The following is a 14,979-nucleotide window of genomic DNA, read 5'->3' on the forward strand; positions in this document are numbered from 1 at the left end:
TATAATATAGTATTAGTAATTATGAATATAATATACTTAAAAAAATTATACAAAATATATTGATGAGAGAGAGAGAAAAAATAATATACATAAAAAAATTATACAAAATATATTGACGAGAGAGAAAAAAAAATAAAATAACAAAGGCCGAAAATATATATATATATATATATATATATATATATATATATATTAAGGCCGCCACGTGTCGCTGCCTGGAGTTGGATAGGAGTCTGAAAAATCATAAGCATAATAAAAAATATATAAATTTATATTCATAAATATCATGCGTATCTATGACAGCATACATTACAAAACTTCCAAGAATGAAATTGTGAATCCGTCTTTATTCTTTTTGTTCCTTTTCTTAACAATTCAACTTTGAAAGCCATTTTTTAAAGGCCTAATTTGTTTTAGTTCTATATTTTTAATACATAAATAAAATACTTAAATTTGAATGTGCAAATTAATATGGTAGTGATTTTAGAAACCAAACATGTGAATAGTGTGTCTATAGTTTTATCGCAAAAATATTTTTTTTCAAATTGTAAACGGACATTTTAATGTTTTACATAATTTTTTTAAAAAATTTGTTTACTATTTTGGACTTTATTTTACGTTTTTACTTTTTTTTTTTTTACTGTTTAGAGTTTATTTTCATTTTTTTTTTTTTAAGTTAAGAATAAAAAAATTTATTTTGGAAGGTTAGCATTTTTAAAATAACTTTCTCATTTTTCTTAGTTTAAAAAACAAGAAAATAGAAAATAACTTTCTCATTGTTAATTGTATCTAAGGCCGTCAATATATTGGGCCGGGCCGAATTGCATTCGTAGTCGGATTATAAGCTTCATTTTTCGCACGTTTTAACGTTTGTTGGATACATGCATAAGCGCGTAATTTACTGTTACCTAAAAAAGACGCTCAGGTAATTCCTAGTCGAAGTCGAACTAGCTAGTATTCCTATTAGCGAACAAATCTGTATAAATACTAGTTCAAGTCTGAAGCGTGGAAAACCTAAAAAACATAATCGAAGAAATCATCATAGATGAGCTGTGAAAACGTAATTAAGTGCATAATCGTAGTGCGATGAATATGCGAGTACTGATCACGTCAATCATCATCAGCATTCTGTTATTCTTCTGTGGGGCAGCCACGATCAGCGCCGCGTCTCCGGCGAGATGCGAGTTCAGTCCCCACCGGAAGCTGTGCCGTTCCATGGTCTCCGGCGAGAGTAATGATGAGCTGCACTCAATCCAAACCGCGCTCCGAATCACGAAGCTCGTCCAAAGGCGGCTCCCCGGCCCCGGCGCTGCCCTCGAGGACTGCCGCCGCCTCTTCGAGCAGAACGCGGACATGCTGACCTCCGTGGCCGAAGAGCTGTCGAAGATGAAGAGCAGTGCAACGAGTCTCGTCCACCGCGTTCGGACTCGCCTGAGCGCTGTCACGGCCAACCACCGGACGTGCCAGGACGGCCTCGTGGACGAGGGGTCTCCGGAGATTGCGGCGGTGTCACGCGCGGGAAAGATATACGGCGTGACTCTAGGGTTGGTGACGCAAGCCCTATCCCCGGACATTGATGATCAGCAGATGATGAGCTCCGGCCACCACCACCACCACCACCACCACCACCACCATCAGCACAGGCATCATCGTCAACCGCCACAATCACAGGCACGGCCTTCTTCACCACCGCCACCGACACCCCCGGCACAATCACAGGCACCACCGCCGCCGTCCACAGCGAGTTCCAACAACAGACATGGCAACGAAGACGGTCCAGAGAGGCCCCATTCGCTGACTGATATTATTAAGGTACTCGCTTTTTTCGTCCAATTTTTTGACCAGCTGGCGTACAAACTTAAATTTTGATAAGTAGTCATCAATTAACAGAATAAGATAAACGAATTACCGATATACAAATTTCTAAAATATAATAGAAATTAACAAAAATTAATGTTTTCACGCCAAATTCAATTTGAAACTGTTGCCTAAATAATAATGTTAAAAGTTCAAGTAACCTGCTAGTCCCTCATATTTAGTTTATTGCCATGCATATGTGTAGGGTCTAAAGAAGTCGCGGGATTGTAGCTCGTCAATGTGTGGGTCCAACCCAGGAATATTAATGCTTCCAGGGTTGAAAGGGAACGGAATTGCGGTGAGCGACTGCGTGATTGTTAGCAAAGACGGCACCGGAGACTTCACGACCATCGAAGAAGCCGTCAAGTTCGCGCCGGAAAGACTTAGGCCTCAAGATGGCTATTTCGTAATTTACTCCAAAGCTGGGGTTTATGACGAGTGTATCAGCATCTCCGCTCACAAGCAAAGCATACTGCTTCTTGGAGATGGAATTCACTCCACAATCATCACCGGAAATCACAGTAATGCCACTGGTTGGTCTACTTTCCACTCCGCAACTTTTGGTACGTACAACAAACTTTTACTTATTTCGATCGTTACACCTATGAATTATTTTACTACATTCAACTATTTTATAACTATATCATAGCATAGCCTCCAGTGAAGACATGCATAGAAATTAACTTTTTCCACGAATTTTTTCATGGTACGTACAGCCGTAGAAGGAGACAACTTCATAGCAATCGACGTGGCGTTCCGAAACACGGCGGGGCCGCCGGGAAACCAAGCGGTGGCAGTGCTGAACCAAGCGGACCGGTCGGCCTTTTTCCGGTGCAGCTTCGAGGGGTACCAAGACACGCTCTACGCCCACTCCAGAACCCAGTTCTACCGCGACTGCCACGTCACGGGCACCGTGGACTTCATCTTCGGCGACGCCTCGGCAGTGTTCCAGAACTCGTTCATCCTCGGCCGCAAAGGCCGGTCCTTTACCGTGGCCGCCCAAAACCGAGACCTCGCCGACGAGAACAGCGGCTTCGTCTTCCACAACTGCACCGTCGACTCCGAGAGAGAGGGCATAAACTCCGGCGGATTTCTCGGCCGGCCGTGGAGGCCGTACGCGAGGACCGTGTACATGGAGTCCAATATCGGGGCCGCCATTGAACCCCGAGGCTGGCAAAACATGCACGGCAACGAGGCCCGTGGCAAGCTCTACTACGGCGAGTTTCAGAATACCGGTCCCGGCTCCGCTACCGCCTCTAGGGTTCCGTGGACTGGCGTTCAAAAGGAGATGACTTTGTCAGAGGCTTTGTCTTTCACGCTTCAGAATTTCACTGATGCTAACTCTTGGTTGCCTTTCACTGACATACCTTTCACTCCCGGATTGCTTTATTAGGCCTTTTTTTTTCTTCCTTTGTTTCTAGTGTTTTTGGTTCACTTCACTAATTATAATTAGTTAGTTTTACTATTACCTGGAAATGTAGGATTAATGATTCAGGGATGATTCATTTTAGGGTAATTTAGCAAAATAGCCGACTCAAACTTTTAAAATTGCTAAATAGTCAAGGTTTTGTAAATACTAAGTAAATAGCCATTCCGATGATGTGGCCCAATAATAGGTTTTTTTATTTCCGAAAATTGCCCATGAGCGTTTGAATTTTGAATTACTAATTTGAATTTTCGGATGAAATTTATTCCCGAAATTTTTGGAATTGTATTTCCTGATATAAGTGTGAACATGATTTAATCTATTAATGATCCCTTTATTTTAGGAACTAAATGGACGTGGCAGTTGTAATTTTTTTGTTTCTTTTTATATATTCTTTCTTATATTTTTCGTCCAGATTTATATTGCATTCTTGATTTCTGTAGGGATCAGTAAACTAATGTAAATAATGTTGGTTGAGTGTTCATTTACATTTGCGTCGATAAGTTATTTACCCAGATTTACATATGTCATGTTTCAGTTTAACCAATAACATCAAAATATATAGGTCTTCTTAATGACAAAGTTTACTCATATATATGTTTCTTTGGATTAACGAAGAATCCAAATTACCAAAAGAGTTAGCAAAGTACATAAATCTCAAAATACACATCATTAAGTAATAGAATAAATTTTGAAATCCTGGTGGTGAATTAAAAAGCAAGATAAACGGTTTAGACATCGTCGATGTTGAGTGAGAAACTAGGCTGGCTGCTTGGATTCTCATCAACCTGCTTTGTTACTTTCTTCTTCGTTACATATGGTGAATGTAGCATTGTTGGTTTCTTTATAACGCGTTTTGATCTCTCATTGATGGCCAGTGACGGATCTAGAACTTTAATCGAGCGGGGGCACAAAAAAAAATTATAATGGGTTGATAAACATAACAAGAAGAATGCAATAAAAAAAACTTCATTAAATAATTAAATATCAAAAACTACAATTGTATACGTCGACTTTTCATGTCTTGAAATCGTCGTATAATTGTCTCATTGTCAATCCTATCAAAAATATCTTTTTCGATGTACACAATTAAATTATCATTCATCAGTTGATCTCCCATTCGGTTGCGTAGACGATTCTTCACAATATTCATGCTTGAAAATACTCTTTCGACCGAAGCGGTAGCAACTGGAAGTACCAATGCCAGTGTGATGAGTAAATATATTAGTGGATATACCTGATCTTTCTTTGTCTCGACCATCTTTTTTGCAAGATCCCCAAGCCCTCTAAGGTTAGCAAACTCCGCATTTGAACGCATGTCGAAAATATAAGTTTCGAGTTGGTTATCGAGCTTTAAACGATTCGCAATAGAAAAGTCTTCAGGATAAAACTCGGCAAGACGGATCAACTTTTGCTTGTCATAAGCAGAAAAAGAGTTGGTAGGACACAAACATGCTACACACAAAAGAAGCTCCGTGTTCGCCTCAGTGAAACGATCATTTAACTCCAAAAGTTGCATATCAATAATAGAATAAAACAGCTCGACACGAAAGTGAAACAAATTCGTTACGCTTTGACCCTTACGCCTTGACCTTCCTCGGGGTATGTAAACATCATCCATGTTAGGCATTCCCACGTTATTCTTTTCACAAAAAGAAAAAACTTCATCAGAGAAATCTTTCCACCCTTTGTCTCGCATCGATTGCAACCTTTGCTTACAAATTCTTGCCAAAGTCATAGCATTTACAATATCTTGGTCCCTCCTCTGCAAAGCTTTTGACAATTCATCTGTAATCCCTAATATTGCCTTCATCAAGTGTAGCGTAAATACAAAATCAAAGGATTGCATGATACTTAATAAATTATTTGCTTCAAATTTCTGCTCTGAGCTTGACCCCTCGTCAACAATAATCTCAAGAAGATCAATCGTGGATGAGAACATGATGATCAAGCTGATTAAAGAATCATAATGTGAGCTCCAACGTGTATCCGAAGTACGTTTCAACATGGTCTCCTGATTTAATCCTTTTCCGCTACAAATCTCACCATTATCGATAGCCTCAAAAATCTTGATTGCATGCAATTGATGAAGAACGTCGCACCGTTTAGACGAAGCGCTAGCAATGTTGACAATACTAGCAATAGAAAGGAAAAGACTTGCAACTTCAATATGTTTTTTTGCTACCGCTACAAGAGCAAGTTGGAGTTGGTGAGCAAAACAATGAATGTAAAAAGCACACGGATTTTCTTTCAAAATAAGTGCTTTTAAGCCATTGAACTCTCCCTGCATATTACTAGCTCCATCGTATCCTTGGCCCCGCAATCTAGAAATGCTCAATCCATGTCTAGAAAATAATCCGTCGATTGCCTCTTTTAGAGATATAGCTGTTGTAGTAGCAACATGTTCAAGACCAATGAAGCGTTCAATTATAGAACCACTTTTATCGACATAGCGTAAAACAACAGCCATTTGCTCTTTCATTGAGACATCGCGAGATTCATCAACTAGAATGGAAAAAAATCCACCACCTATATCTCTCAAGATGGCATTAAGAGTTTCCACGGCAATCGCATTAACAATTTCCTTCTGAATACTTGGTGCAGTCATTTTATCATTCTTCGGAGCATTCTTAAGGACAACTTTATCAATATCACTATTATGATTCGCCAAAAACTTCAAAAGTTCAAGAAAATTACCTTGATTCTTTGAGTTTTCTGTTTCATCATCACCACAAAAAGCAAGACCTTGTCGTAGAAGAAATCGAACGCAATCAATTGTGGCAGTCAACCGTGATGCATAAGTACTTTGCATTTGATTAGTTTGCTTGATGAAAGCATGTTCAATATGTTGCTTCTGTTTTCGTAGAGCTTCAAGCTTAGTCCACGCCTGATTGTGAGCACTGTCATGGCCTCCTACATGTATATCCAATCTCTCCTTTTTTTTCCAGTTTCTGAATCCGTCGCCAACAAAATAATCTCCACCTCCTTGATCCCCGTTATTTTGTTTGAATAAATAACAACAAAGACAATAAGCTGCATCTTTGGCCACACTATACTCCAACCAGTTAGCATATTGTTGATACCAAGCATGATTAAAGCGTCTTTCTCTGTCACCAAACTTTGTAGGAGGAAACTTAACAAGCTTCGGCTGACAAGGACCTTTCAACATATAAGCTCTTCGAACGTCGTCTTGTAGATTTGGATGATAATCTGATATTGGTATTCTCTTTCCAGGATCGGTCTCAAGAGTGTTTGGATTAAATTCTTCTTTGCTTGATTTTGTAATATCATAATTTTTTCCTGTTTGAAACGGAGAGTCTAATCCTCTTTTTAAATATTTATCCATACCTATTTAACAAAAAGAAAGAAAATCAATAAAATATTTTAACTAAAAAATTAAAGAAGAAAAAAAAATTCAAAGAACTTTGTAATTTGTATACGATAAGACCAAAATCTTCATCTAACAACAGTGAAAATATTTTTTACATAATAAAGACCGTCAAACAAGGGGCTTGTTCATCATAAATTAATCAAGCTGATCTGAAAGGGAGGAATAAAAAAAGATTTCAAGAAATAAACAGAGAAAGTAGCTTCTTCTATAAAAGCTGGCTAAGCCATATTTTTGGCTGACAGCCCCAAAATAAAATATGGAGGAAAAACATAAGAATTCATAAGAAAGCAAAAGAGAAGAGCAAAAAAAAAATATAAAGGGAGAGCTATATATATATACGATTGACCATAGACTCATATGAATTGCATAATCAAAATAATAATAAATAAAGTGCTTATATATTTTTAATATAAAAACATGGTGTACTGTAAATTGCTTTTGACATTTGGCCATATACAGGTAAGCAAAGCAGTCCTGCAGGTAAGGGGACTGAACGAAGCAATCCTTTTTTCAAAAAAAAAAAAAAAAAAAAAAAAAAAAGCTGCATATCCCTATATCAAGTACAAAAAAAAAAAAAGCTGCATATCCCTATATCCCTATAACAGAGTACATATCACTGATATCAGCAATAAATAAAACCTAATAATTACCTCTTGGAATTCGTGAACTGAAGTATGCAGCAAAACAAAGAAAAAAAAACTCTCGGATGACCACGGGATGAGCAGCCAGAGTTAGTTTTTTTATATTGGGTGTGGGTTAAATCCGATTTATAACTGACTCCGACTTTTTTTTGTTAAATATAATTATATAAGTACAAATTTTTTTTTTTCCAAAATTCCAGTGGGGGCCACTGCCCCCACTGGCCCCTACGTGGATCCGTGCCTGTTGATGGCAAGCTTCACTGCAACTGGTTTGCCGTTCTTCTTGAGATGTAAATATGTGTAAATAAAGAAACGGTCAAAAAACTTAGACTGTGTGATATTTACTCAGATTTACTGCAAAATATGTCGACTACTATTATTTTATTCTAACATCTAAACTCAGCAGTAAATATGTGTAAAAAAATATTTGATCCAAAAAACTTAGACTATCCAATATTTACTCAGATTTACTGCAAAATATGTCGACTACTATTATTTTCTTCTAACATCCAAACTCAGTAGTAAATATGTGTAAAAGAGTATTTGGTCCAAATAACTTAGACTATCCAATATTTACTCAGATTTACTGCAAAATATGTCCGACTCCAATTTTTTCTTCTAACATCGAAACACCCAATTTTCTAAACGCATTCACAATGGTATATCGGGAAAACTAACACACTAATACATGATTTCATTTTACTGCGCATCAAGATATAGATATAACACATCAAGATTTATACATCAAACTCGTTCCAACAACATTTAAACATTCAAAAGGATTTACAATAAACATAATAATCACTGAATAACACATGATTTTGTATTTAAATCACAATAGTCGGATCCCCCAAATTTCATTGTGATGAAAAGGGTTTTGTGTAAATTTTTAGGATTGATGACCAATAATCTACGGATTCATTACACATAGGGAGAGGAATGTTCAATACCATCTAATTTCAAAATCGATTCCAAAAAAAAAATTTTTGAAAATTTTTAATATGTAAATCGAGGTTGAACATTAGTAAATAAGAGTTCCAATTGAAAAAAAATCACACATGCATACCTGTTACAGCCGGAGAGAGGAGCTGGTCTGAAAAATAGTTGCAGTTCGTCGGAAGTCGCCAAAATAATTGCAGTTCGTCGGAGAGAGGAGCTGATTTATGAAAATAATTTTGGGAGCAATTTTTTTTTATGGCAGAGTAAAAATCGGTGGGGAGTATTCGGTTTTAAATGCAGTTATTACTTCCTCGATTCTCGGAATCACGTTACCTATTTTATTGTTTTTCTTTTTAAAGTCAACCGTGTGTTATGGGCGGGAAAGTCAGGGCGTTTTGGTAAATTTAGAAGTGTCTTAAATGATATCTGGCTATTTACTTATTATTTACAAAACCTTGGTTATTTAGCAATTTTAAACGTTTGATTTGGCTATTTTGCTAAATAATTGTTCATTTTACAAAAAATTAGAAAAATAGCCAACTTAAACGTTTGATATTGCTAAATAGCCAAGGTTTGGTAAATATTAAGTAAATAGCCATATATGATGACGTGGCTTAATATGGCAGTGGCTATTTACTTGATATTTACGTTTGTAAATATATAAAAATAGCTATTTACCTACTATTTACCAAACCTTGGCTATTTAGCAATTCTCAACGTTTAAGTTGGCTATTTTGCTAAATTACCCTACATTTTATTTATATGCTTTATTCAGATTAAGATATTCGAAATTAGGTGATTGTTATTTTCTGACGTTTATTTTACGTGCGTTTTCTTATAGAGATATTTTAGTACTTCTCAAAGTTTATACTCGAGTAATTTAGTATGCATCTATGGTTCTTAACAGACTATCTAACCTAATTAGTTATGGACTATCACCATGATAAGGTTTCACATATATAAACCCCTAAGATCTTTAAAAACTTGCTTTCGTACAAATTTTTACGACATGAAAACTCTGACGAATTGTATAATGAAAAGATTTAGGAAAAAAAAAGAAGAAGCTATGAATCAACTTGGAGGCTTCCTCGACTCCATGATAAAAAAAAAGCCAAGGACAATGACTGAACTCACCGCCCGAGACAAAAAATATATTACTCTCGAGGAGTTTGTCCATGGTCGGAGACTCAACGACCAAGGAAGCTGAAGAAGGGAAAATCATTTAGCACGACGCGTCTTATTTTTATTAGTTGAGAACTTTCTCGACTCCTAAACTAAAAGTAGTCATTAAAAATTTAAATGAGACAAATTATGACTGTTAGATATTAAAACTCATATATAAACTATGACAGTTATTAAAAAAAATTAGCAGTCATGATAATTTTTTATGACTATCAAAATCATACGTGTTATCGTTTATTTAGTCGCGTATTAATCTCATATTTGTAGTAGTGATTTCTTACAATTTGTTTTTAGATCTGGCGTTGGTCATATTAGGTCCGCCTAATAGAAATCCGATTCGGACTATAATAGTTACTCACGACCATCTAAGTCCAACTAATCGATAAATAGTGTAGGGAATATAAGCTATATTTTCGTGTCAGTATGAAAATAATGTTGAGATATATTTTAGTAGCGTACATTTAATATCAAAATTTAAAGTCAAAACGAGGTCAAAAGCCAAAACAAGACTTCTAAATTTATGGACAGTAGAATATATTTTTTCAGAAAAAAGAGGTTTTCCAAATGTTGAGTCAAAGTGAATTGACACTTAGTCGAAGCTTCAGTTATAAGTTTTCTTTGTTAGATTTTATTCTTAAGGCTTGTCATGTGACACACAAGTTAACAGAGTTTGGTAGACTTCGTTAATAGTTTCTGGGTCAAGAAACCATCAAGTTGAAATTGTTCGAATTTTAAGTCATTTAAAAAGTATTTTTGAAATTTCTATCTTTGAAATCCATAATTATTGTCGTTTTACCCACTTATTATAAGAGGTACATACTAATTAAGCTGTCTCGATCATATGGCGAGGTAAGTCGTCACTTTGTGTCTTGCAATTTAAATAGTCTAATTTTAGTAGCCACACACTCATGAAGATGTACAACCTTGAGTGCAAGAGGAACATGAAGCCAATGATCAACTTGTACCTGAGATACAAGATCTAATTGAAGAACCAGAAGATGAGACTCAAGATGTCTCTGACTAAAACCTTTTCAGAGATAGAGAAAGAAGGATATCAAGGCCTACTCGGAGATTTGGATATGACCTCACTGCTTATGCTTTCATGACTGCATATGAACTTCTCGAAGAAGAGCCAAGACACTACAGAGAAGCTATTATGAGCAAGCGCAAGGAATCCTGGAAAGCTGATATGATAGAAGAATTGAAGTCCCTGAAGGAAAATGAGACATGGTCTATTGTTGACTAGCCTCAAAATCAGAATATCATAGGCTCAAGGTGGATCTTCAAAGTCAAGGAAGGGATTCCAGGAATTGAAGCTCCCATATTCAAAGCAAGACTAGTTGTTAACGGGTCTCACAGACTGAAGGCATAGAATACAATGAGATCTATTCTACTATAGTCAAACACAAGTCTATTCGAACCATTTTATCTTTAGTAGCTAATCTTGATCTTGAATTGGAACAGATAGATGCTAAAACAGCCTTTCTGTATGGGGAGCTTGATGAGATCATCTACATGCAACAACCAAATGGTTTTGAAGTATGAGACATCAAACAAAAGTTTAAATCTCTCTATATGGGCTTAAGCAATCTCCTAGGCTGTGGTAACTCAAGTTTGATAAATTCATGATTAATCACAATTTCAATATGAGTGAATATGATTGGTGTGTGTATTTTAAGTGCTTAAATAAAACCACTATGATCTATATGCTTTTATATGTTGATGATATGCTAATAGTGTGCAAAGATAAGTGTGAAGTTAACAGGTTCAAAGAACAATTAAGGAAGAGATTTCAGATGAAAGATCTTGGCCTTGCAAGAAGGATCTTAGGAATGGAGATCATCATAAATATAAGTGACAAGAAACTGTGTCTTTTTCTAAAAAGCTACTTGTCTAAAGTATTTGAGAAATATGAAATGTCATCTTCAAAGTCTGTTGCCACTCCTATTCCACAACATTTCAAGCTCTCTACATCTCAGCAGCCTATGGCCTTGAAGGAAACAAATTACATGTCCAATGTGCCATAAGCAAGTGTAGTGGGAAGTCTAATGTTCTCCATGATTTGCTCAAGATCAGACTTAGCCTATGCAATCAGTTTGGTGTCAAGATTCATGGCCAATCCTGGCAAAGAACATTATAATGTGTAAAATGGATGCTTATATATTTGAAAGGATCTCTTGACTATGGTATTATATATGGCATGTGTAAAACTGACAATGTGCAAGTTGAAGGCTTTGTGGAATCAGACTATGCTAGTAGTATTGATACCATAAAATCCATCACCGGATATGTGTTCAAGGTGTGTGGTGGAGTAGTGAGCTAAAAAGCAGACTTGTAGTCAATGGTGGCATTATCAACAACAGAGGCTGAGTATAGCACTCACGGAAGCAGTGAAGGAAGCTCTGTGGATCAAGGGATTGGTCAGCGAGTTGGGGTTTGATCAAGACCAAGTCACCATTCACAGTGACAGCCAAAGTGCTCTACATTTCGCTAAGCACCAAGTCTTCTATGAGTGGTCAAATCACATTGACGTAAAGCTTCAATTCATAGGGGACGTGGTCAACTCAGGGAAGGTGAAGGTGTCAAGGCATCAACATAAGAGAATCATGTAGACATGCTAATTAAAGCATTGCCCGGAGTCAAGTTCGAGCATTGTTTGAAGTTGCTGCACGTCAAGGGGTTCAGGGAAGTAGAACCTTAGAGGGATGGATCTGATCTTTACTAGATGATATGAGGATGCAGTGTTCAAGGTGGAGAATTGTTGCATTTGAACTCAACATCAATCACGTTGAAGCTAGGGTATCAAATGAAATTGTTTTCAGTTTTTGTCGTAGCGTGTTATATAAGATATCGTCTAATGGCTTTAAATACAATGCATTGGGATGAGAGATCACTTGTATCACATTCCACAAGCTCTGAGTTGTTGACAATGGTGCCCACAAGAAGAGTTGTAATCTTTATATCGTACATTTGATGTAATAAAGTCTCATGAAGACTCTTGCTTGAAATTGCTTATTCATTAATAAAAAGTTGAAACGTTCATTCATTCTTCCGTGTCTGTTTGAAGCTTTATGATAAAACATTAGTCTTTAGTCCATAAACAAACTAAACAACTTACGAAGAGAGAAATGTAGATTTGCATGAACAAACTCTTCGTAGTTTGCTTAAAACGATATATTCGCAATCTAAGGGTCAAAGGACTGTTGACCTCAGTATGATTGTTAGAAGAATCTATGATGTCTGGTTATGAGGCATTGAGAGTTGGAGACTCTATAGTTCTTCTAGGTATCTTCCAAAGGTACTGAATTGACCAGTGCACTTCTAGAGACAAGATAAGAACAAATCATTTAACCTCTTATGTCTCGAAGTCACTACGTATGAATTGCATCGTGCTTACCTTAATCTTGATATGAGACATGTCATTTCACACCTTAGTATTCTCATTTGAGAAAGTCAGAGTTCGGACTTACTTTGTGATTCCGAACAAGGCCTATTGGTGAAGTACTAAGTTGTGAGAATGTCATGAGTAACTTTGTGAAGTTCTCATAGATATGGAATTCATGTACAAGATTGCTGAAATGCAATATATATCACCTCATGCTTTGTTCCTTGGAGTGTGAATAAATGAACTGGCCAGTGTCCAAATTGAGTCTTGACTCTTTTGGATGAAACAATGTGACTTGTTAGCTCCTCGTCAATACATTGTTTCTAACTTATTCACAAGCGACAAAGGAGTTGAGGAAATAACAGCTAGAAGGGTAAAATGGTAATTTTGTAAATCCCGACTAGCTGATGATATTCATGAAGGGTAAACACTGATAATATTCTGTGGATCCACTCATTAGAATTAGGTTGAATTCTTGAGTAGAAAATAAATTCATTTGAACCGAGAGATTTTCAGTGTCAACTCTTTAGTGGAGTCAGTTGACATAAAGCTAAACTTAGAAAATGTTTGTGAACTTTTGAGTCCAAGTATTTTAGCTCAAGCTTTGTTCATTTGGATCCATGAGGTCACTGTCACGAATCACATCGAGTAGGAATAGTTAAACTGGAAGCTAAGTCAAAACAAGAACGAAAATTGTCGAAAGGGTATTTTTTGTCTTTTGAGACATAGGATGAAATGAATGTCAATAAATTTTTTGACAAGGTCATTTAATGACATGTTTCACTCGGCCAATATTAGTCTTATTAGGCCTTGTGGATTAATTTCATTTCATAAGAATTTTATTGAAAATTCTTAATGGGCCTTTTTCATGTTGTCATGAACAAATGAAAAAGCTTCTGGAAGGCCTTTCTAGAGTATTATAGGCGCCCACCACCCAAAGAGAGAGAGAATATTTTGTGCATGAATGTATCAAGATACTTGCCAAAAGAAAAAGAGGAAACAAATTTCCCCTACATGGAAAGGGAAATTTCGGCCAACCTAGAGAAGGAACAAATTAGGAAACAAATCCCTTAAGGGAATGAGATGTTGGGCGCATATGGAGAAAAAGGGCAATAAGAGATTGCTCATGAATGCTTGGAAAAAAGAGGAAACTCCTATTTCTAAGGCTAACCCTTCTCCTATAAATAGGGCCCTCATTCTCGTTGTTTTCTCATTCCACATAAGTTAGAGATAGAGAACCTCTCTCTTTGGACCTTGTGGCCGCCCCTCTCCTCTCTCTCTCTAGTCAATTTCGTTTTCTTGTTTTGGCACCTAGGTCCTCATTTGACCTAGAGTTTAGCTCTGCGACTTCAAGACTCGTTCTCAAGTCGTAGTGTTTAAAAGTGCCTACACACTAATTCCTTTTATTTCGAGTGATTCAGTGATAGAAACTTTCGTGGTTGCTCGAGTTGTCGAGGAAAGAAAGAGAGACGTGCTGCGAGGGAGACGAACGTTTTCAACCTTCCGAAGGCTCATCAACGTTCAAGCTTCTAAAGAGGGTAGTAAGTTTATTATGCTCATATTAGTTTTATTTACATGTGCTTGCTCTTTGTCTAGGTTAGTAAAAATTGTTTTACTTGAAAAAGAAAATTTTTAAAATTCCGCCGCTTAACGAAGCGTTAAACTTTTTCTTAAACCCTAGATCAATTCCAACAAATGGTATCAGAGCTATGGTCAAAGATATGCATGTACATGTATTTAAAAATATGAGCTTGAAAATCGTTTTCGAAAGTTTACTAATTTTGTGACAAGTTAGAATTGTTTTCTTAGATTTTTTTTTTAATTTATTGCTCATGCCTTTAAATTAAAAATCATATTGATTTTCTATGAGTTTGGGATGATATTAAAACACATTAGAATCAGTTCTAAAAGTTTTTAATTATTTATATTGAAAAACGTGTTTTAAAGGTTTGAGAAATTTCGAGTAAATTTTGTGACTAGTTTTCTTGTCTTACTAGTTTCTTTTATTTACTTGAATCGTTTTATGCATGTTGTTATTTCTTTTATACCATGTTATTACCTTGCTAATAAAACACAAATAAAAGCTTTAACAACCTCCTAAAACGTTCCGTTACACTCGATTCTTTTTCGCACCTAAAAAGGACCAAGCTTTAATTAT

The 14,979-nt window shown here is 36.4% G+C and overlaps 1 protein-coding gene and 1 pseudogene across 1 annotated transcript; one reads left to right on the forward strand and one right to left on the reverse strand.

Annotated features, from left to right (window-relative positions):
- Window positions 1-1,086: 1,086 nt before the first annotated feature.
- Window positions 1,087-3,250, forward strand: LOC149391022 (pectinesterase pseudogene; annotated as a pseudogene).
- A 914-nt stretch (window positions 3,251-4,164) lies between these two features.
- LOC149391023 (uncharacterized) lies at window positions 4,165-6,786 on the reverse strand. Its single transcript, XM_089620905.1, has one exon. The coding sequence runs from the start codon at window positions 6,627-6,629 to the stop codon at window positions 4,278-4,280; it is 2,352 nt and encodes a 783-aa protein (XP_089477031.1). The 5' UTR covers window positions 6,630-6,786; the 3' UTR covers window positions 4,165-4,277.
- Window positions 6,787-14,979: the final 8,193 nt, after the last annotated feature.

The sequence above is a fragment of the Urtica dioica genome, chromosome 7 (genome assembly GCF_054948205.1).
Source record: "Urtica dioica subsp. dioica isolate 48M chromosome 7, U.dioica_male_clone48M_v1_H2, whole genome shotgun sequence".
NCBI classification, from domain to species: Eukaryota; Viridiplantae; Streptophyta; class Magnoliopsida; order Rosales; family Urticaceae; genus Urtica; species Urtica dioica.

Coding starts and splice junctions, on each gene's coding strand:
- LOC149391023 (XM_089620905.1), bottom strand. CDS start 6,629: ATGGATAAATATTTAAAAAGAGGATTAGACTCTCCGTTTCAAACAGGA.